The following is a 24,065-nucleotide window of genomic DNA, read 5'->3' as shown; positions in this document are numbered from 1 at the left end:
AGTCAACAGGCGAAGTCGGCCTGTACGGTTTTGTGCTGAACGTGTCCCTTCACGTTTCCACTTCACTATCACATCGGACACAGTGGACCTAGGGATGCTTAGAAGTGTGGAAATCTCCCATGCAGACGTATGACACAAGTGACACCCAATCACCTGACTACGTTCGAAATCCGTGAGTTCCGTGGAACGCCCCATTCTGCTCTCTCACGATGTCTAATGACTCCTAAGGTCGCTGATATGGAGTATTGGGAGTAGGTGACAGCACAATGCACCTAATATGGAAAACATATGTTTTTAGGGGTGTCCGTATACATTCGATCACATAGTGTATATTATCGGAATGACTGTGTTTACTATGGTTCGATGAAATATTTAATGTATCCTGCTCGTTTTAATTTCCTTGAGCTGCATTTGACACATTGTCTCGTCACATCAACTTGTACAAATCCTACTAGTCTGTTTGAACGAATAAAATTTAGGTTTAGGTTTCTCCTGTCGTTGAAACGTAGACAATCAGTGTCGCGATTATCATAGGGAAACAAGGGATTCAAAACTTAATCGCACCATCATGATGTAGTTTTTCCGTGGTATGCCTAAAATGCTTTAGGAACACTGTCTACTTAACACCCCATCGTCTCCAACTGAAATAGTTTTCAACCGACATGAGACATTAAACTGTAATACTAATTTTTCCTTTTGTAAACATAAAATACGTTAATTGCACTCATGTCCATAAGTTGAAAAACCTTCCAGATTGACGAAAGATCATTCCATATTTTCGATATTGTGTGGACTGTGGAGTAATATACGGTGACAAACGAGGGAAACACCTGATTTAGTTGGCACAGTTGTCCCGGGCGGTGCAAAAGTGTTTTGTTAGTGTGAATGAGTATGAGAAAGGACTTTATCAGTTCACTGTTACATAACATATACAGCTATGAGATGTGTTCACAGTGATATCAATTAAAATAAAGTAATATGTAAGGGCATAGAAGGAATTAATTGCTTGCAAACAACAAACAACAATTTTAATAAACAGAAATATACTTATGTAAAGACTTCATTGTACTTAGGTAGAGCTGAAGGGTTAACTCAAAGTGAATATGTGTGGTTCGCTCTGATCTTTGGACTGAAGGCCTATTAGCGCCACGAAGAAACACTGCTGGCCTTTAGAGGAGCTTGTCTATCATTGGGAAGCGTTACTTCGAGCCGTTGCTTACCCTCCTGTGTTGTCCTGTTGGAACGCCACCCACAGTGCATAGCCAGTTGTCCAATGTGCATGGCATCCATCTCATTATGCCGTATGCGGCAACTGGTCAGGTTGCTTTTAGTGTACACTTAATTGTTGCATTTCGTGTTGTTTTGTGGATTTCAAGGGTCTATTCATCGAAAGGATTAAAAATGTTTTTTTCTATATTAGAGCTATGGTGTACAGGAGGGTGTCGTCGTTGAGTGACTGCAGGAGGATACAAGATGACTTGGACAGGATTTGTGATTGGTGTAAAGAATGGCAGCTAACTCTAAATATAAATAAATGTAAATTAATGCAGATGAATAGGAAAAAGAATCCCGTAATGTTTGAATACTCCATTAGTAGTGTAGCGCTTGACACAGTCACGTCGATTAAATATTTGGGCGTAACATTGCAGAGCGATATGAAGTGGGACAAGCATGTAATGGCAGTTGTGGGGTAGGCGGATAGTCGTCTTCGGTTCATTGATACAATTTTGGGAAGATGTGGTTCATCTGTAAAGGAGACCGCTTATAAAACACTAATACGACCTATTCTTGAGTACTACTCGAGCGTTTGGGATCTCTATCAGGTCGGCTTGAGGGAGGACATAGAAGCAATTCAGAGGCGGGCTGCTAGATTTGTTACTGGTAGGTTTGATCTTCACGCGAGTGTTACGGAAATGCTTCAGGAACTCGGGTGGGAGTCTCTGGAGGAAAGGAGGCGTTCTTTTCGTGAATCGCTACTAAGGAAATTTAGAGAACCAGCACTTGAGGCTGACTGCAGTACAATTGTACTGCCGCCAACTTAGACCACATACAATAAGAGAGATTAGGGCTCGTGCAGAGGCATATAGGCAGTCATTTTTCCCTCGTTCTGTTTGGGAGTGGAACAGAGAGAGAAGATGCTAGTTGTGGTACGAGGTACCCTCCGCCACGCACCGTATGGTGGATTGTGGAGTATGTATGTAGATGTAGATGTGGATATTGTACACCAGGGGAATAAAAATTCTTGCCACCTGGTGGGCGGTCTCTGCTGTTGAGAAGATAAGGAGAGCCGTTGACGCACGTTGTGTGACTGCAGACAAGGAGACGATATCAGATGCTGGGCTGGATGTGACAACTGGACGCCTCCACAGGACGCGGGATACCAGTCTGAAACGGACGACATACATTTTGCCAGGTGAAGGGACGCTTGTTAGAAATACTCTTTTTAACATCTGTGTGCCCTCTTGATCAGATATTTACGGGAACAATAACCACTACATTGCCAATACAGAGTGAAATGAAACGTTAGAAGGTAGATGGGAACTTAACAGAGGAGTTGACAGGAGACAGAACTTCTATTCTGAACTGGCTACATGGAGTTTGTGCAGTGAAGGAATTGCAGCTGCAGTAAACGTGCATATACTCTTCCTTCCTTGGTGCGAGATATGTGGGAGGTGAAAAATATATCAGCAGGATGTTGAACATAAATTTGACTGGACAGAAGAAGAACATAAGCTAGCCATCGGGTGTATGGTGACGGTCAGAGAAAGAACTCTGGAGAACGTGAAAATATCGTCCCGGAGGACGCGTCGTTGAGGCAGTAAGGAGAACACACGTCATGGAGACGGCAAAGAGGACACCTCCTGGAGAGAGTCGGGAGATGAGACATGGGTTGTGAGTGTCACTGCCGCCAGCGCTCAGCCACCCAGTTCCGGCCACTACTGAGAGATGCGTGCTGCCACGCCGACTGCTCGGCCACCGCCGCGACCGACGGCCGGTTGACAGCAGCGTGCTGAGTCAACAACAGCCCGGTATCGCCTCAGGGGCCGAGCGAGGTGGCGCAGTGGTTACCGCACTGGACTCCCACTCCGGAGGAGTGGTTTTCCTAAACCGCTCCAAGTAAATACTGGGATGCTTTATTTCAAAGGGATCGGTCGGTATGGTTCCACATCCGTGACAAAATCCGAGCTTGTGCTCCGTCTCTACTGGCCTCAATGTCGGCTGGATGTTAAACCCTATCCTCTTTACTTCTTCCTTCCTTCGCCCTAGGGAAGGCGTTTGTAGGTGAAACAACCGGTAGCCGGTTATAACAGTTTTCTTCGTCTCCAGTGGCGGGCCCTCAGACTAAGAGTTGAAATATTTAAAGTTTTGGCTGGTTTCGTTGTCTAGGGGCTGGGATACGTAGTTGCCGCATTAGCCAAACACTGTTGAGTCTACAGTATACAATATAATACTCACATGAATCGAATGGTCGAAGGTCCCTATCACTCGGCAATTGTGAATTTTGAATGTAACACAGAAATTTATAAGAAAGATTGCAATTAAATAAAATCTGCAGGTACTATTTTAACGACTTGAAATGATGAGTACGATAGCAGAAGTACCTTTAAGAATGCCAATTATTACTGTAAAACACTTATTGGTGTCGATGGTCCAGCAATTAAATAAAATATAAGTTGAATAACAGGGAAACAATAGATTCCTCCTTCACGTAATTAGTTATGAACAACAACATAGCTCGCAAGATATTCACTTCTAAATGCATACTACGTCTTCACTGCAGAAGCCACGGAAATCTCACAAGTGCACATGTCGGCTTTTGTATCCCGCCTGGTAGGCGGCGCGTGGGTCTGCTACTGTAAACTGAAGGGTAGGCCGAATGTAGGAAGTTAGAAGGAGCAGGTGAGGTAAAACTCTCGGTACAGTTTTTTACGTGAAAGTACATTTAACAGAGAATATTAGTCAATGACACACGTAACTTTTCACTGAGGAGCACGTAGGTGCGAAGCCAGATGTCTCAAAGCTCACAGAAGTTACACACGCAAAATGTGTAGTAGCTCGCCCACTAAGAAATAGAAACAATGTTGCTTGGTAGTCTACTCGGAATCAAATCGGCTGAATGTGGAGCGGCGCTTCTAGAGCTGCACAGTGCCGGCTAGAGGGCGCTGTCGTCGGTGTCGATGTCGTAGTGCCAACCTAACAACTTGTACCTACGCCGTGGCATCGTAGCTATCGATACCACATCGGCAGTACGAAATATTTCTATCTGCCGCGACCACGCGCAAAACTCAACACCCTCCAGGTCTTTCCTGCGGCCGTCCGTCGCGCCTTCCTGTCCAGCTCTCCCCCGTGTCCTGTGGCACCCAATGCTGCTCTCCCACTTCCATACAGTCTCTCCATTGACTTCGGCAGTCGCCTACCGCAGTAACGAGCGGTGTGATTGGCTACAGCGCTCCTGCCATGTCTCCAAGCCAACGCACACTCACAAACATATTGAAATACATACAAAATAGTGGATTTACATTTAAATAACATGAAATTAAATAAATATTCCTATGGTTGGTCCATAAACACGCTCTAACACACATTATTAAATATATAAACAAATTAAGTAAACATATATCAAAGGAATAGAAGCAAAAGTAGGCCAGAAGCCTAATGTCTCTGTGCTTCCTAAAACACAATTTCTTCATGTATAGTGTATATCGGATATAAACAAATCATAGACGAATAAATATATATTTATAAGCATGCTGCTACCGTTTTTTCGTGTAACTGTGGAGTACTTACGGCCTGACGCGATCAATAGTAATCGGCCACTTTGATCTCCAATAACTCATGTACTATTCAAGTTATATGCCTGTAATTCATACCAATTTAGGTTTACACTAATAACTTTCTAAAGACACGTCATTCGACAAAAGCGGATGAACCGTTTAGATTTTGGAAATTCGTAGCTGGGTGTTACTTGTACAATTTACCGTCAAATACTAATCACACCATCAGAATCATCGTGCAAATAATGGTAATGTACATGTTTCTCTTTAAGGTATCATGATTCCTCTGGCTATTATTAATTTCTACATGAAATGGATTCACTAAGTCCGGCATCTTTGGCACTCCCGGTATACAAATCTCCACAAAACACAGTCCTTGACACAGCGTCAACATGGAATTCCCAGCCATGCGGTTGGCCATGGCCGCAGGCTGCCCCTCTTGCTCCGGCTAAAGTACGGCATCACTGGGTCGCTGACGAGCCCCTGCTTGCCGTGCGGCCCGTGCGGCCCCGCCAACTCCAAACTTAGAATATTTTCAGGACGCCACAACTCGCCCGTTACGTCACACAGTTTAACATGAATGCTACAACCGTTCAAAATAACAGGCTTCTGAAATAGTTTTTCGGTTTGTTTTATTGCTGCTATTTCCAGCAATAAACATAGACTTCGAAAAAAGATTGAAAAATTCTAATGACAGTGAAGGAGTAGGAGACCTCGATCGATATTAAGACGAGATTGTGGTTGCAATCAGTCTCATTGTCTCCAGCAAAGAGTCTGGATATCAAGGAGACTGGCGGTGCTTCAGCGAGGGCGTACGCTCACAAGTTCATGACTTCCCTACATCCTCATTTTTAGATTGTACCAGTTTTTCGTCTTTAAGCAACCACAAAATTAAGTATCCAGTTATTATCTCAAGTTTATAGTTGTTGTTATTGTTGTAGTCTTCAGTCGTCACACTGGTTTGATGCAGCTCTCCAAGCTACTCTATCCTGTGCAAGCTTCTTCATCTCCAGCTACGTACTGCAACCTACATCCTCCTGAATCTGCTTAGTGTATTGGTCTGTTGGTCTCCCTCTACGATTTTTACCCTCCACGCTGCCCTCCAATGCTAAATTTGTTATCCCTTGATGCCTCAGAACATGTCCTACCAACCCGTTCCTTCTTCTTGTCAAGTTGTACCACAAGCTCCTCTTCTCCCCAATTCCATTCAATACCTCCTCATTCGTTATGTGATCTGCCCATCTAATCTTCAGCATTCTTCTGTAGCACCACATTTCGAAAGCTTCTATTCTCTTTTTGTCCAAAATATTTGTCGTCCATGTTTCACTTCCATACATGGCTACACTCCATACAAGTACTGCAGAAACGACTTCCTGACGCTTAAATCTATACTCGATGTTAACAAATTTCTCTTCTTCAGAAACGCTTTCCTTGCCATTCCCATTCTACATTTTATATCCTCTCTACTTCGACCATCATCAGTTATTTTGCTTCCGAAATAGCAAAACTCTTTTACTACTTTAATTGTCTCATTTCCTAATCTAATACCCTCAGCATCACCCGATTTAATTCGACTACATTCCATTATCCTCGTTATGCTTTTGTTTATGTTCATCTTATATCCTCCTTTCAAGACACTGTCCATTCCGTTCAGCTGCTCTTCCAGGTCCTTTGCTGTTTCTGACAGAATTACAATGTCATCGGCAAACCTCAAAGTTTTTATTACTTCTCCATGGATTTTAATACCTACTCCGAATTTTTCTTTTGTTTTCTTTACTGATTGCTCACTATAGAGATTGAATAACATCGGGGAGAGGCTAAAACCCTGTCTCACTCCCTTCCCAACCACTGCTTCCCTTTCATGCCCCTCGACTCTTATAACTGCCATCTGGTTTCTGTACAAATTGTAAATAGCCTTTCACTCCCTGTATTTGACCCCTGCCACCTTCAGAATTTGAAAGAGAGTATTCCAGTCAACATTGTCAAAAGCTTTCTCTAAGTCTACAAATGCTAGAAACGTAGGTTTGCCTTTCCTAAATCTTTCTTCTAAGATAAGTCGTAAGGTCAGTATTGCCTCCGTATTCCAATATTTCTACGAAATCCAAACTAATCTTTCCCGAGGTCGACTTCTACCAGTTTTTCGATTCGTCTGTAAAGAATTCGCAATAGTATTTTGCAGCTGTGACTTATTAAACTGATAGTTCGGTAATTTTCACACCTGTCAACACCTCCTTTCTTTGGGATTGGAATTATTACATTCTTCTTGAATTTTGAGGGTATTTCGCCTGTCCCATACATGTTGCTCACCAGATGGTAGAATTTTGTCAGGGCTGGCTCTCCCAAGGCTGTCAGTAGTTCTAATGGAATGTTATCTACTCCCGGGGCCTTGTTTCGACCAGGTCTTTCAGTGCTCTGTCAAACTATTCACTCTTCATCTTCATCTTCACCCTCTTCAATTTCCATAATTTTGTCCTCAAGGACAGAGCCCTTATATAGACCCTCTATATACTCCATCCACCTTTCTGCTTTCCGTTCTTTGCTTAGAACTGGGTTTCCATCTGAGCTCTTGATATTCATACAAGTGGTTCTCTTTTCTCCAAAGGTCTCTTTAATTTTCCTGTAGGCAGTATCTATCTAACCCCTAGTGAGATAAGCCTCTATATCCTTACATTTGTCCTCTAGCCATCCCTGCTTAGCCATTTTGCACTTCCTGCCGATCTTATTTTTGAGAAGTTTGTATTCCTTTTTGAATGCTTCATTTACTGCATTTTTATATTTTCTCGTTTCATCAATTAAATTCAATATCTCTTCAGTTACCCAAGGATTTCTACTAGCCCTCGTCTTTTTACCTACTTGATCCTGTGCTACCTTCACTACTTAATCCCTCAAAGCTATCCATTCTTCTTCTACTGTATTTCTTTCCCCCATTCCCTTATGCTCTCCCTGAAACTCTGTACAACCTGTGGTTTAGTCAGTTTATCCAGGTCCCATCTCCTCAAATACCCACCTTTTTGCAGTTTCTTCAGTTTTAATCTACAGTTCATAACCAATAGATTGTGGTCAGAGTGCACATCTGCCCCTGGAAATGTCTTAAAATTTAAAACCTGGTATACTTCTTTCATGATTCTTGAACCAAGTGTTAGCTATGATTAAGTTATGCTCTGTGCAAAACTCTACCAGGCGGCTTCCTCTTTCATTTCTTACCCCCAATCCATATTCACCTACTATGTTTTCTTCTCTCCCTTTTCCTACTCTCGAATTCTGGTCACCCATGACTATTAAATTTTCGTCTCCCTTCACTACCTGAATAATTTCTTTTATCTAATCATACATTTCATCACGTTCTTCATTATCTGCAGAGCTAGTTCGCATATAAACTTGTACTACTGTAGTAGGCGTGTGGTTTGTGTTTATTTTGGCCACAATAATGCGTTCACTATGCTGTATGTAGTAGCTTACCCGCACTCCTATTTTTTGCATTCGTTATTAAACCTACTCCTGCATTAACCCTATTTTATTCTGTATTTATAATCCTGTATTCAACTGACCAAAAGTCTTGTTCCTCCTGCCACCGAATTTCAGTAATTCCCACTATATCTAACTTTAACCTATCCATTTCCCTTTTAAATTTTTTATCCTACTTGCCCGATTAAGGGATCTGACATTCACAGCTCCGATCCGTAGAACGCCTCTTGAGTAGTCCCGCCCGGAGGTCCGAATGGGGCACTAATTTACCTCCAGAATATTTTACCCAAGAGGACGCCATCATCATTTAATCATACAGTAAAGCTGCATGCCCTCGGGAAAAATTACGGCTGTAGTTTCCCCTTGCTTTCAGCCGTTCGCAGTACCAGTACAGCTAGGCCGTTTTGGTTAGTGTTACAAGGCCAGATCAGTCAATCATCCAGACTGTTGACCCTGCAACTACTGAAAAGGCTGCTGCCGCTCTTCAGGAACCACACGTTTGTCTGGCCTCTCAACAGATACCCCTCCCTTGTGGTTGCACCTGCGGTACGGCCATCTGTATCACTGAGGCACGCAAGCCTCCCCACCAACGGCAAGGTCCATGGTTCATGGGGGGGGGGGGGGGGAGTTTATAGTATGTCAACAAAATTATATCATCAAAGGTGTCTTCTCTTCCAAGGAAAATTGTGGATGTTTTTTACCTTACATGTTGTCGCAAGTTTGTTGTGACTCCTCCAATTCTTAATCTTTTAAATCAATGAAGCGTTGTACTTCATTACCACCGCACTTCGTAAATACTTCCAAACTAGGAATGGTACAATTGTGCTATATGTCTGATGTCCTAGATCGACAGTGAGAAACTACCATAAAGACCAAGTGGGGCAGGTCTTACACACTGTCTGTACATATGTACCGTCAAACGGCAACACCTACGTTGTTGTCTCTGCAGTGCTGTACCGATTCGTATGTCGTGTGTTTGTTGCTGTTTCTTAACTGTAGACGTTGTTATTAAAATAGTGCTGATTGCTTTGGACAATTTCTGTTACAAAATTTTCTAAACAATGGAAATTTTATAAATGAACATTACTCGTTTTCTAAAAAAGTTTTATTTAAAAACCAAAAATTTTAACACTGCTCCTTTAGTAAATAGATACGTCGGTGTTTTCAGTAAACAATGAAAAAACAGCTATAAGCGTGACTACATAAATAGCGAAAGATACCGATTATTCAGAACTAAGTTGTAGCCGGTCGGTTTTTCCCATCCCTATTTCACCCGATAAAATGCACATATTTCATCCAAATCCGATTGCCAATTCCGTTTGTCTCATAGCAACCACAATTTAAAATCGTGGTTACAACTCTGAGAATCTTGCTATAATGGGCAAATTATTATTTCCTTTTCACGAGTAAAAGAAATTCGTAAATTGCATTTGTGGAGCTGCGGTCCAAAAGGATCTTTTGTTTATAAAAATAACTGTTTGTGACTAATCCCCTAGTTCTGGCAGTCATTGCTACACATCCTTTCATAGAATATGCAATTGCCGCATTTAATTGCAATCTAAGACACTGTAATTCCTTTTATTGAATATGCAAACGCCACAGTCAAGCGCAGTTTAAGACAATGTGACTACTTTCATTTCATACCCAAATGCCACCCTCAAGTGCAGCGCAATTTGTTGTAACAATTTCTATCATTGCAGTGTAGCTGTAGACACAAATCAGCTGAGCTAGTGTTTGGAAGGGGAGGGGAAAGAAACAGCCCAGTCATATTGATTTAAGTTTTGTAATTTACAAATTTTACGTGTGTAATGCTTACACCAGAGAAAATTTGAAAATGGGATCATGTATGCTAGAGCAGGTGTCAGTTTGTCGGTCAAGGGAAGAAAGAGCTAGGAGTTTCGAAGCCGCTTGTTCACATATAACAGACAACTGGAAGGGAGATGTGAGACCAGGGCTCACCTGAATATCATTCCAGCGGCGAACGCGCCTTCGGACAGCAGCATGGGGTCGAAGGGGTGCCACTTCTCGCGAGGGTACCAGGGCTCCATGCCCTGGCTGTACTCCCGCTGAAACACACAAACACACACATTCACCATCGATGTTCAAGAATTCATTTCATGGCGCAGGTTCTGAAAGGTTTTCTCTCATCCGAATGATACACAGTTTCGTTTTATTAGACAGTCGCGAGAAACTGAGTTAGAGACACTGTGTTGGAGACGAAGCGCTTGTTGTGGTACATGCTAATGCCATCGGTGTGACGTATGGTCAGAGGGTGGGCAAGACAGCCGCACGTATCATCGTGGTCACACGGTTGCTGTTTGACGCAAGGGACACTCAGTCTACCTGTCACAACACCTAAGGTATTAAACGAGTAAAACTGCCACCTTAGAGTCTACTGACATGGGCAACCATGTGCTGATAGCAGGAATTTCTGTAGACTGACTGTAATAACGGATAGGAAGGACACGCTGAATCATTCTCCAATTCAGTGATGAAAAATAACAACTGGTACGCTGCTATTCCATGCAAAATCATTGCCTCGTTATTGCTGAAGCCACTATCTCAATCTTGACGTTGCAGATGTTCGAAGTGTTTTATGCAGCATAGAGAATAGTGTGGATGCAGGAACAGAGCTGTTGGATGCTCTATGCCTGTAAATAGGTTGCCCGAGGCAATTTGTCGCTGTCAGCGTTGTTACACGCTGATGGTAGCGTGCGAGTGCGTCGGGAACAACATGTGGCGATGGATACTCCCTGTCGCCAAGCCACAGTCCGTGCATGTGTTGGACTTATTGTCGTGTGGCGGATGTCTGCATCGAATGGAGTGTGGCTTCTGATAGTCTTCCATCGTTTCTGATAGGCGAACAATCGACTGGAGCCAGCTCCGACTATATCCGCCAGAACCTAGTATGCTTGTAAATTTTGTTAAAAGTCATCTTGTAAACACCTTGAGCTGCAGAACACGTCAGTGGCATCTGGAGGACAACGAATAATTCTATGTCTTTGATATCTACAACACAGCAATCGTATATATAATATCTAATTAAACTTACGTTTCTGCCGTTATATATAAAATTGTTATGTTCTAGATATCGCTATGCTTGCAATTATTCGTTGTTCTCTTGTTCAGATGCCGCCGACGCTGCGTTCTACATCCGAACATCGGGTTGGCTATTAAACACTTTAAAAGCAACGGATTGTGTTTACATGATGTCCTTCAACAAATGTCCGTTAGTTTTGTGCTGAAGTTACCGGTCACAGATTAGGACAGCCTCTCTACTTATTCGATGTGTCGAGAGGCCATACAAGGATGGAAAAGCTGCCTTCATCATGTAGAAACGGAATACTACACACTAATAGTTAGAGGTGTCCCTAATTGTATTTCTTATGAACGTACCCTGCCCTGAGACATATATACTTAACTGAGTGAGTAAGAAGCAGCCTATTGCCCAGGGCTATACCAGCGTAATTTCATTTATTCTGTTTCAACAACTGGCAATCATTATTTTTAAATCGTACTTTTATCGGAGTACCTTTCGTCCACAATCTAACATTGCTTAAAGTTGTGATTTACCACAGTTTTCTTTTAAGATCCGGATTCAGAAATGCATTAGTTGATTACAGTGTATCAGTGTGAATGTATACAAGATATTGTTACGCCTTCTCTGATAACGATAATTTTTATGTGTTGTGACACTAAATTGAAAAAACCCCAATAAAGTGTTATACTTCGAAAGTATAGTAAAAGATAACTAACAAAGATAAATATAAGAGTAATTAATACACAGAGAAAGTGTGTCAAAGGAGGGGAAATTAATAGTTTATCTTACATTATTTGTAGTGAGCGGTAGCAGCGCAACTACCTTTCATCTTTTTTTAACAGTAAATGACTTCTTTGCTCCTCACGAGAACAATTTGAAAAGTAATTTCCGCCTGCATTCTGCACGAGACAAAGCAAACGTAGAGACATCTAATACTCGTCAGTTACGTAGTACGTATCCGGTAGAAACGAGTAGAAGGATCACTGGTGACGTTCTGGTTTGAGTGATAAAGGGAATGGCTGCTGCAATAAAAAAACCAGACTACGCTGAAGTAGCCTACATGCAGACACTGAGTTTTCGTTTGCGAGACATTAAAAATATTAGTAATCCCTAGATATTCAAACTGAAATTTGTGCAGTTTGTGGAGAGACTGTTATTCTGTCTCGGAACGGACCAAGTAATTCACGCGGCCAGGCGAGGAGTGAAGTATTGTCTGCAGTAATCTAAGAACTCATGCAAAGCGAGGACAATCGGCTGTTACGGAATTACTGGAACGTTTGACTTACGTTATGCGCACAGTTTTGTGCGACGTAATAACTGGAAGATTAGACTATCACACGTCTGTTGCTCGTTAACTGCCAAAATTTCTTTCTGATGACCATAAGACCAAGAGAAGGTGAGGTGAAACATTCTAGTTTCAATATGCATACCAAGGTGGTCACCTTACCCATTAAATTCTTACAGGCACGAGATGAGCGTTTCGTGCCTGATCGTCGAGACAAAACCAGTGAATTGAATGGGCTCCCACTAGTTCATCACAGAATTCTGTGAATTACTGTGTGACATTTTTTTTCAGAAAGAGGTTATAGCTACTATCTTTTAGGACAAAATAGGCGTCTGGCTAATTCGGTTTAGATAACGAGGCTCTAAATCTTGTCAACAGTGTATAGCGACAGGAGAAAAACTCGAAGATAGTTAAAAATAAAGAACGTGACATAATTTTGTCACATGACATGCTGCCATACTTGTTACATGAAAAGTGGATAACTTTTGAAAAGATTATTGTCAGTTGTTTGACTGCAACAAAATTCACCTCAGATTTTGCTTTTGTGATTCTTACCTCTTTCGAGAAATGAAAAAATGACTATTGTCTCAGTGTTTCGCAAAAGTTTATTCAAGCTGTGTCAGAAAGTGGTTAAGGTAATTGATAACAGCGTTCTGAAACTAGGAAACACAGAAGGTGTTCAACCACGGCAGTAAGTGCATTTATGTTGCAGAAAATTACGTTGAGAAGGGCTTCAAGGATGATGTACTAAGAAGTAGAACAAAGAATAAGAGGTCCGTTAACAGCCAAATGGGCGCTGCTTTCCGAATTTCTCACACAGATGCGGGAATAGTATCGAGACCACGAGTGAGCTGGTGTGGAAAATTCCTCAGATGAAATAAATCACAAACTCTAAAGCAGCGTCCTGGCGACCTACCCTGCCACAAGAACAGCTATGGAGCCTTCGGTGTAACAATGAAGGAAAAAAACAACAGTGTGTGCTGATATGCAAACTGAGTGGACACGAAATATCTCTCCATCCACGAAGCATTATATTCGATTATCTGTCCGACTGACGTTCACAGCGATTCATCGAATAACCCGTTAGACTCGCACACGGCCAGAGTGAACTGCCATTCCTTACATGTGACAGATTAAAACAAAGAGGTGGAACGGAACACAAATCCGTTTGCAGTGTTGTACAATGTTAAGCTAGAGTTAGGAACGAAATAAACAGGAAGCAATGACAAGCCAAGACGAAATAGCGAATAACGAAATAGCGAAATGCAGGAAGATCTGCAGCGGATAGGCACTTGGTGCAGGGAGTGTCAACTGACCCTTAACATAGACAAATGTAATGTATTGCGAATACATAGAAAGAAGGATCCTTTCTTGTATGATTATATGATAGCGGAACAAACACTGGTAGCAGTTACTTCTGTAAAATATCTGGGAGTATGCGTGCGGAACGATTTGAAGTGGAATGACCATATAAAATTAGTTGTTGGTAAGGCGGGTACCAGGTTGAGATTCATTGGGAGAGTCCTTAGAAAATGTAGTCCATCAACAAAGGAGGTGGCTTACAAAACACTCGTTCGACCTATACTTGAATATTGCTCAACAGTGTGGGATCCGTACCAGATCGGGTTGACGGAGGAGATAGAGAAGATCCAAAGAAGAGCGGCGCGTTTCGTCACAGGGTTATTTGGTAACCGTGACAGCGCTACGAAGATGTTTAGCAAACTCAAGTGGCAGACTCTGCAAGAGAGGCGCTCTGCATCGCGGTGTAGCTTGCTCGCCAGGTTTCGAGAGGGTGCGTTTCTGGATGAGGTATCGAGTATATTGCTTCCCCCTACTTATACCTCCAGAGGAGATCACGAATGTAAAATTAGAGAGATTCGAGCGCGCACGGAGGCTTTCACACAGTCGTTCTTCCCGCGGACCATACGCGACTGGAACAGAAAAGGGAGGTAATGACAGTGGCACGTAAAGTGCCCTCCGCCACACACCGTTGGGTGGCTTGCGGAGTATAAATGTAGATGTAGATGTAGAATAGATGCAACCAAACTGTGAAGTAATGACTGTCGAAAGGAAAAGTTCAGTATATAGAAAAGTCAGAAGTTGAGGAAAATAAAAGAAAAGATGCCAACACAGAGGATGCAAGAACAGTTCTACTGTTAAATTTGTAGGAGAGAGCGGATAAGTACGGGCGTTTGAACTTAAATAGTGGCAACTAATTTTTAACAACAGATACATTAGAGTTACATGTTTGCACCTGTTACTGTCCTTCAAACTAGTCACCAGCGTTGTGTAGAACCCGTTGCCAGCGATGTGGAAAGCATAGTATACCGTTAGCGGAGACTTTCTGTTGATGGTGCGTATGGAACGGTCTAAAGTTATGGCGATTCTCGTGTACGACTGTGATGGTGTTATCCTAACGCATTACGTTCCTCCACGGCAGACCGTCAGTGCACAGTAGTACTGTTCGTTTTTGGAGCATCTCCCGCGACCAGCTTTGCGAAAGAAGCGGCGACACTCTCTGCGCAACCCACCCATCATTTTGCTCGACAATGCGCGGGCACATACAGCGCAAGCTGTGGCTGCTCTGTTCGGTCGATGGGACTAGGAAGTACTGTACCATCCACCACATTCCCCAGACTTAAGTCCTCGTGACTTTGATTTGATTCCGAAGACTAAGGAACTACTTCGTGGAATTCGTTTCAGAACTGTTCCAGAGATTCGACAGGCAGTAGACCGCCCCATTCTCACCATCAACAGAATAGGCTCTGCTAACGGTATACTACGCCTTCCATATCTCTAACAACGGGTTCTACACAACGCTGGTGATTACTTTGAAGGACAGTGACAGGTGTAAACATGTAACTCTTTTGTATCGGTTGTGAATAAATAGTTTCCACCATTTAAGTTGAAACCCTCGTTTAAATAGCACAGTGAAGCCGAATACAAGGGGGAGGAACGGTGTATTGCGATACAAGAAGAAAAAGAGATGCATTTGGTAGAATACGAGACCCACTCAGACTTGAACAGTGCTGTGTCTTCCGAACAAGACACAGCCATGGCAAAAGCACCATAGGCGCAAAGATGCGAGCTGGTGTCAGTGCTGTAGAGACTCGCCACTTGCGCTAATTCCAACAACTCCGCGGGCAGCGCTGAGGATGAAGATATCGACTTCACCTCGGCCAGTTGCCAGCCGAGTACAATCTGTCAATGACTGGACAACAACGGACAAAAGCCTACTCGGAAGATAGAAGAGCAGCTCTCGCGCACTTGGTTATAGATCATCGTCTGGGGCTGGCTTAGACAGGGAACGTCGTTTAGTGAACTCTTAGAAGTGAACAGACAGTAGTTGAAAATTGCATTTGCTACGTACTGTGAAGTTTACTTACGATTATTTACACTAAGCCATTAAGGGCCTTACCTGTGTTATATTACATGCAGTGTTGCAGACTTCATATTCAACTAGTCACAAAGATAAGTAAATATTTTAACTTATTTGTGTGACTTTGTTACTAATTTGTTGGACTGCTGTTAAACCATCGTTCTCCTACCCTGTTACCTGACCCTGGGGCATAGCTGTGTAATAGTGGCAGGGAGAAATTGTCTTAGCGGTGTACTGCACCAGAAGTCATATCATAAACTCACAAACTCGGCCTGCCTTAACAACAGTGGCAACTCGGCATCCACAGCAGTAGCGAAGAGGCATTTACAAAACTGGCGACGAGGGTTTATAAAAAAACAGAACTACGGCAGACTTGCCATCAAATAAGGTGGAAGGCATGGGTGTAACATACTTTCGGAATTTTTAAGGTTATTGACGGTAGTGGCACACAAACCACTGTTCAGTTTCGTTTGCAGAATCTAGAAGTATGGAGACATACCATCACACATGGGAGCCACACAATTCTGAGGACAGGAAAGGCAGATAAGTGTGAGAATTATCACACAGTCAGCATACCAGTTAATCCACCCATGTTATTGACAAGGATAGCACGCAGAAGAAAGAAAAAGAAAATTTAGCGTCTGTTAGAAGACCATGACTCTAGATTTTGGAAAGGTAAAGCTACCTGAGTAGCAATCCCGGCATGATTTTAATGATTAGTGAAAACCTGCTCAGCTGTACAATTACACGTTTATTGTGTAATCATTACAATTCATCAGCTCTGGTGCTCAACAGGATCAAGATTAAGTCCTGGCAAGTGTGCCTGATAACGGAAGCAAGACTTGAGGAAAATTAAGACACATTTAATAAGATTTGTCGACCCTGGAAATGCATTCAAAAAAGTAAAATGCTGCAATATGTTCGAAATTCTCAGAAAAATAGGTGTAAGATGTAGGGAAAAAGGTGTGAGGTATAGGGAAAAACGGGTAATATACAATACGATTAAGAACCGGGAAGGGGAAAATAATAATGCAACACCAAGAACAAAGTGCTCGCTGTCAAAGGGTAAGAAACAGAAATGTAGTTGTCGCTCCTGCTGTTCAATCCAAATACTGAAGAAGTAGCGGAGAAAATAAATGAAGCATTGGGGGCTGATTAAAATTCGGGATGAATGGCTATCAATGACAAGATTTTCTGACAGCATGGCTGTCCTCAGCGAAAGTGAGGAAGAACTGCAGGATTTGTTGAATGGAATGAACAGCCTAATGAGCACACGCTATGGATTGAGAGTAAACCAAAGAAAGACTACGGTAATGAGGAGTAGGAGAAAAAAGAATAGCGATAAACGTAACATCAAAATTGGTGAAGGAGTTCTGCTGTCTTCGAAGCGACACGTGACAGACGAAGAAAGGGGGACGGAAAAAACAGACCAGCGCTGGTAAAGTGGGCATTCCTGGCCAAAAGAAGTTTACTATTAGTATCAAACATCGGCCTTGGTATGAGGAAAGAATTTCTCAGAATGTGGGTTTGGGGCACAGTATTGTATGGAAGTGAATGAGCGGCTGTGGAAAAACCGGAAAAGAAGAAAATCGAAGAGTTTGAGACGTGGTGCTGTAGATAAATGTTGAAAAGTAGGTGGACTGGTGGGATAAGAGCTTAAGAGGTCATCCGTAGATTCGGCGAAGAGAGGAACAACTGGAAAAACTGAACCTACGAAAGGAGAGAATGATAAGATGTATGTCCGGATATCAAGGAATAACATCGATGATACCTAAGAAAGCAGTAGAGGGTAAAAAATTTACAGGAAAACAAAGATGAGAATATATTCAACAAATAACTGAAAGACTTTAGGTACAAATGCTTCTCTGAGATGCAGAGGTCGACACAACAGAGATATTCTTAGCGGGCCGCATTCAACCAGTATGAAGACTGATGGCCTCCCCCCTTCTCCCCACCTCCCCCCCCCCCCCAAAAAAAAAAAAACAGATTGATACAAAATTCCAAAAAGATCTTTGTGGGAAACGCCATATTGTGACCACCTTATGCTCTTACCGCCTGCACGTAATTCCCTCTGCAGCCACTTCATTCAGGAGGGAGAATGTCTGTAGTAATAGTTGTTACTTTGACACTTGCGGACAACATCTTTCACCATAACACTTGAGGCCCTGTCCAGCGAAGTGGCACAATGGTTGGTACACTGGACTCTCATTCGGGAAGTCAGTGGTTCAAATCTCCAGATTCCTGTGTTTTATTTTCTAAAAGTCTTATCGCGAAGGTCGCGATGACCCGATGATTCTTATGAAAAAAACACGGACGATTTTCTTTCACATTCGCTGCTTATGTTACGTCTCGAATAACATCGAAGTTGATGCGACTTTACAGCCTACTGTACCTTCTTTCTTTTTACTAAGCGTCATATTGGGAGCATCTTCCAAAAATCAACATCATGGTCTGGCGGTGGCAAGAAGGTTTCCAGTTGAAATTTTGGCAAAACTTAGCGACTTCAGCTCGGTACCCGAAAGACTCAGCAAGGCTCACTAGGTGCGGGAAGAGGTGTGATAACGATGTCAAAATAGAGTTGTTGGTCTGCTAATGTATCTGACTCTCGCATAAAGGCCTTGCACTTACCTGCACGATGTACCACGAAGTGAAGCGGAGAGCTATCCACAGCATGTAGAAAATGTTGGTGATGAAATCGACGACGTTCCACAGGTCCGTGATGTACTCCAACAGCCCGCCGCCCCACAGGGACCTTATTTCGCACCACATGAGACCTGTGGACACACACAACTCTGTCACGTACCAGCTGAATATTGCTGTCTTGCAAACTTTGTCGTATATGAAGTTTTATGGTTTTGGTATCAATAGAGTTATGATCACGGCCTTCTACCGTGTTGATGGGAAATACCGTCGGTTATCGACAGAAGATAATAATAATTCAAGAAATAAATCTTTCAGAGCTGCAGTTGACTTCTGTATTCAATTATTCTGTTCAGAAACTGTTTCGAGGTTAAATATTCATCAGAAAATGTTCATCATCATCACAGGACCTTAACAATCGCAAGCCGGCTACAAAAATGTGGAAATGAAGACATCATTAGAAATATTTGTTGTTATTTCAGATACTGACGATATGTCGTTGATTAATTACAAACCTAACATTTAAAGTGGCAAATTGCATTTGGCATTTCAAAAACCATACCCCATATTGTGTGTATAATCATGGGGGAGTTTAGATTTTTTAATGTTTCTATACAACTACCTAGGGCAAGGCATGTCATTATCCTTCTGTATTCTTTTTGGCGTGAAAACGTCCATTCGCTCGTCGGTCGAACTTTCTTGAGTGGCAAAATACCATAAGATATGAGTATCTGATAACTACGAAACAAATAACGTGTAAACAGTTGCTGTGCCCAGAAGGGATAGATCATGTCTGTATGTTTTTGTCACGCGATATTTGTCATGTCTGTGACGTCATCGTTCCAGTGTAGGTAGGCGCGCGTAATTGTTACAAATTAGGTTTGTGTAAAGTTGTAAATTGGTGTGGCGCAGAAACGCGTTTAGGTAGGTCACGGATTTTGATGTCATTGTGAAGAGCTTGCGGAGCACTACCAGGAACCAAAATGACACAATTAAAATATTCCCGCAATACAACTGAAGTAGGAGCAAAATAAAAATTACAAAATAATAAAAAATGACATCCTATACGATTAGTACATATGTTCGGATTTATAGAAGACGCAACTCAGAGAAAAGCTCTCCACGAAAAGAATGCTGAAACCTAAACGTCCAGTACTGAGCGAATGCGAGAGCTACGGTTGCGTCGAAGAGGGAATGGAAAAAGCGGCGCAAAGAGATTACGCAGCTTGCGCATCGGGTATACAGCGGCCAACGGCGGGCCAAACTTTTGATTTGTCTGTTCTGTAACCGCTGTACTGCTTTGTGTAACCACTGTGTTAAAGAGCTTAATAATTAAATTACGAAATACTTGCTATAACTTTATGCCGACTTTTTAGCGAAAAATCTACGATGCAGCCGAAACTTTACAGATAGAATTTATTTTTCTTTGTAATAGATTACGTCTCTGTATTTCTCTCTATCAGCACACGACATCGTAGATACCTATGAGTATTTAAGTAGAAAGTACATGAAACGAGCCACATACTGAAGCAGTAAATGGCCTTTGCCCATTTTTATGTAATCACGAAGTCCTACAAACGGTGGACAGGAAGTTTCATTAATGTTACATACAATTAATTGTAACATGATAAACCTTCCGCCTTTCGTTCGTATCTCTCTGAAGCTCATTCGTTCTGGATTTCACCAACATTTACAACCAGTTACGCAATTATCCCTTAACGTCTTTCGGTTTTTTATGTGCCTTTATTTACTTTGGCTGTAAATGAGTTTCAGTGCTTCTTGTAAATAAAAGAGTGTCGTGAAATCTACAGGTGAAATTCTTTGGGTTGTTGATAAATGGTATCGTATAAAATATTAAAGAGTTTCGGAGTACGTTCTTTCATAGTGATGACATTCAATCTTTTAGATTTTATTCTATTGCCAGTTTGATAGGAAGGACTTGAACGAGTTGTGAGCAGTATTTCAGAAAATAAATCTGCCACAGCTACAGTGGACTTCTTTATTTACGCAAGCTGTCATAAACAGATTCCTCGTTAAAACATCATTATGTAATGCTGTCAATCATCGAACAGCCTTAACGGTTGTAAAAAGTCCGCCAAATCTATAAGTTATGTAAAAATTACATATGTACGTTGAAACCAGACTGTAACTATCTTTCGTATGAACAGTCACATGGAGAAGTCAGATCACGCCTAACTCTGGCGTAGTACAGTGATCTGGGTCCTTCAGGAAATACCAGAATCATATACCCATCATGAGTGCGATCATCAGTTAAAACAATAATTTGTGGTGAAAAGCAGGATCATTTCGTAATCGCAATAGAAAGCACAGATGGAGAAGAACTGGCTCGTGAATGGTGAGAGTTTCTAACTATGTAGAACAGCGAAACACTTTGTTAATGAGTAGATGCTAGAATCTTCAGATGAGTTAAAAAGCAAATTAAATTCTCTACCTGCTCTGATGCTGCGTTAGAACGTATTTTGCTTACATGACTGCAGTGCTGGAACATATATTCTTTGGATTGCTGGTAAGCGGCATCGTATAAAATATGAAAGACTTTCGGAGTACGTTCCTTTATAGAGATGGCACTCAATCTTTTAGCTTTTATTGTATTGCCAGTTTGAAAGGAAGGACTTGAACTAGTTGTGAGCACAACGTTTCTCTTTTTTGCTGAAATGCCCAGAAGTAAAGAGAGAGAGAGAGAGAAATAGACAGAGAGAGAGTTACTATGACGGAATCTGTGTTTAATTAAGACATTTGAATTACATATCTGAATCGCTGGTCATTAAAAGTGCAACACCGTAAATGCAGCGGCATACAACAAAAGATAAACTGGCGTGAAGTGTAGTACATGTTTGGATATGCAAATGATTAGCATTTCAGTGCGACCTGACAAAGCTCGTGAAAAGAATGCTATCTGAATTCTATACACCGTGATTCGACTGCTCCTTCCGCCGCCGTTTTATGCATGCCTTTAAAAACCATGCACGAGATATTCATATTCTCTCGCTCGCTACGCGCAAACTATTGGTCCTAGAGAGAAAATGAACAGCACCTTTTTGTAGGAAATTTAATATACTGGTAGTTAATTAGTGGGGACCACGGTCTACGAGTTATTTAAGAAAAACGTACAACCGTGAGCTTCAAACACACCTCCATCCCCAGACTCATACCTCACCAATCAGGATTCTTAGTGTGTTGTTCCTGGCACTCCCTCCTACCACTGTACAAAAATTTTCAAATTTTTGGTCTCTCTTAAATGGGGTATTATGCCACCAGTATAGTAAGCTACTTCGTTAACATTATTAATTTAAACGCGCGCGTGAGAGTAATGAAAGAAAAACGACTGTTGTAAACGTTAGCATAAAATAAATTACGTTGACGATTCTATCCAAACTTAACCCTGACAACCACTGTTGTTTCGTAGCCAGAAGGTCTGACGAATACAAAGATGTAATTGTTTATTTTATGCTGTTAAAATTCACAAATTGTTAGGTAAAATTTACGCGAACATCAATGTGGTAAATAATACGTGGAGTCGCAAATTTTTGTACAGTGGTAGGAGGGAGTGACATGAACAACACACTAGAAATCCTGAGCGATGGGGCTAAGTGTGGGATTGGGAGGTGCGTTTTAAGGTCACTTTTGTACGCTTTTCTTGAATAACTCGAAAACTACAGCCTCTAGCAAAAACGTACCCCAGTATAAAATTTAACTGCATTAAGTTTCCTATAAAGAGGTCCTGTTCATTTTTTATGTAGGACTGACAGGTAGTGTTTAGCGAGCGAGAGAATATGAAAATCTGGCACGTGGGTTTTCAAGGCTAGATTTGGCATTGCGGGTTGTGCAAAACAACATCGATGGGGGCAGGTGAATCGCTCTTTACACGAGGAAAGACAAAGCAGTGCGTTTCTCATTTAGAAATCGCATTTGTGAGACGTTTGTTTGTGACAAGAACGTGTTAAACTGGTGTGAAAAAAAGAAGCGTTTACTAGAAAGCGTCAGAAAAAGATTTCTAAACTCAGCTCGACTGGATGCCGAATCGGGTTAAAGCTGCTGTTGTTTAGGTCGGTGTAATAAATTTTGCACCCTGTATATCCCCAATTTCCCTTCAAATTTTATCGAGAATTTTTCCTTCTAGAGGGTATACGCACTATAAGTAAAATTTAATTAATTGTTGGTGTTACAGTGTTAGTGGTGTAGTGGGACGCGAAATTGAAGCGTCACCCATCCACCAGTGTCAGCCCAGTTTGCAGGTGAATATAAGTTTAATTTACTGTTTTGTTTATGTATTTTTTGTAATCTTCGTAATTGTTGTGAATTATCTAAAGTTTTGTATTTATTTTTATGTTTCATGTACGAAGAGGGCGGCGCAACGAACGGAGACAGCATCTTCACAGCCGGGACCAGAGAGAAAATTGCTGGCCACTATATGTCGCGGGTCGACAGCCAAAGAGCAAAAGAAGATCCTGAAACCGAGTTGTTGCGTCGTGCTTCTAAAAACTGAAAAAATAAGAATTTATAATGTTTCTACAACAATGACGTCATAGAAAGTTTAATCGTGCTGTAAATGTTCAGTCCTATCTTGTCAAGGCTCAGGTTCACGTCTATATGTATGAAGATAATAAAGTAGTGTATACTACGAAAGTTTAAATACGTGTTCCGAGAATTTATTTATGAAGAATTATATTAAGAAAAAAGGATGAGTGATTTATTTGACATGAGTATTAATTTTTGACAATATTCATCGCGAGTTTGAGTCTTGAAAGTTTATTCAATGTGGTTCTAATATTTGTTAAATCAGATAACACGCATTAATATAACTTCTGAGAAGAAACAAAACGACATCTAAATTGAGAAAAAGTTTGTGCAAACCATACGACTCAAATGATGATGTTTTACAGTTTCGTTCAAAAACGATTTAGAGACAATTTAAAAAGAATTTAAATAATTTTGAAGTGTGTTGTAACTGACGTAGGTGACGAACTCTGCATATGGTCATATGTCAAAAGAAAATCATTTATACAAAACTATACGTCGTTACACTACAGTGGCCGGTAACATACAACATTTTATTTAGAGTAATTGTACTGTAAGTATCTCTCTGATATTGTTTTTCTTAGTCTATTGTCGTGGTCTGAGGACGTCTGCCTCCACGTTGTTATCTGTTATTTGGGGGACCCGGGTATATTACCAACAATGTTATGAATATTTACTTGGTGACTGCACTGGCATTGGGTCCCTGAACCTCGTAAGGACAAGTATTATTTAGCGGAGAATGAGCGACTCCGGATCGGAAAGCTAGTGTTAACAACCCGTGGGATGTTCCGCAGACCACTGCCCTTAATTTATTGCCACTCAAGGATACAGGGTGAAGCAGAGGCCGGTGAATCCGGTGACCCGACTAGGTTTCTCGTTCCTTGTTCGTATGCGACCTCCGGTTAGCAACGCGAAAAAGCGCCGTGCGGGCCGGGCGGGGTG

The 24,065-nt window shown here is 41.7% G+C and overlaps 1 protein-coding gene across 1 annotated transcript in view; it reads right to left on the bottom strand.

Moving 5' to 3' along the window:
- The window catches only part of LOC124709076 (transient receptor potential protein-like), a gene marked incomplete at its 3' end in the record, with an annotated part of 289,063 nt that overhangs the window by 102,270 nt on the left and 162,728 nt on the right, over positions 1-24,065 (bottom strand). Inside the window, exons 10-11 of the mRNA XM_047240724.1 lie at positions 18,573-18,718; positions 10,200-10,306 (exon numbers count right to left, since the gene is read on the bottom strand). Of these exons, the coding sequence (XP_047096680.1) occupies positions 10,200-10,306; positions 18,573-18,718 (253 nt within the window). The remainder of the gene's footprint in view (positions 1-10,199; positions 10,307-18,572; positions 18,719-24,065) is intronic.

The sequence above is a fragment of the Schistocerca piceifrons genome, chromosome 7 (assembly GCF_021461385.2).
Source record: "Schistocerca piceifrons isolate TAMUIC-IGC-003096 chromosome 7, iqSchPice1.1, whole genome shotgun sequence".
Lineage (NCBI taxonomy): Eukaryota > Metazoa > Arthropoda > Insecta > Orthoptera > Acrididae > Schistocerca > Schistocerca piceifrons.
This window is presented reverse-complemented; position numbering and strand designations above follow the sequence as displayed.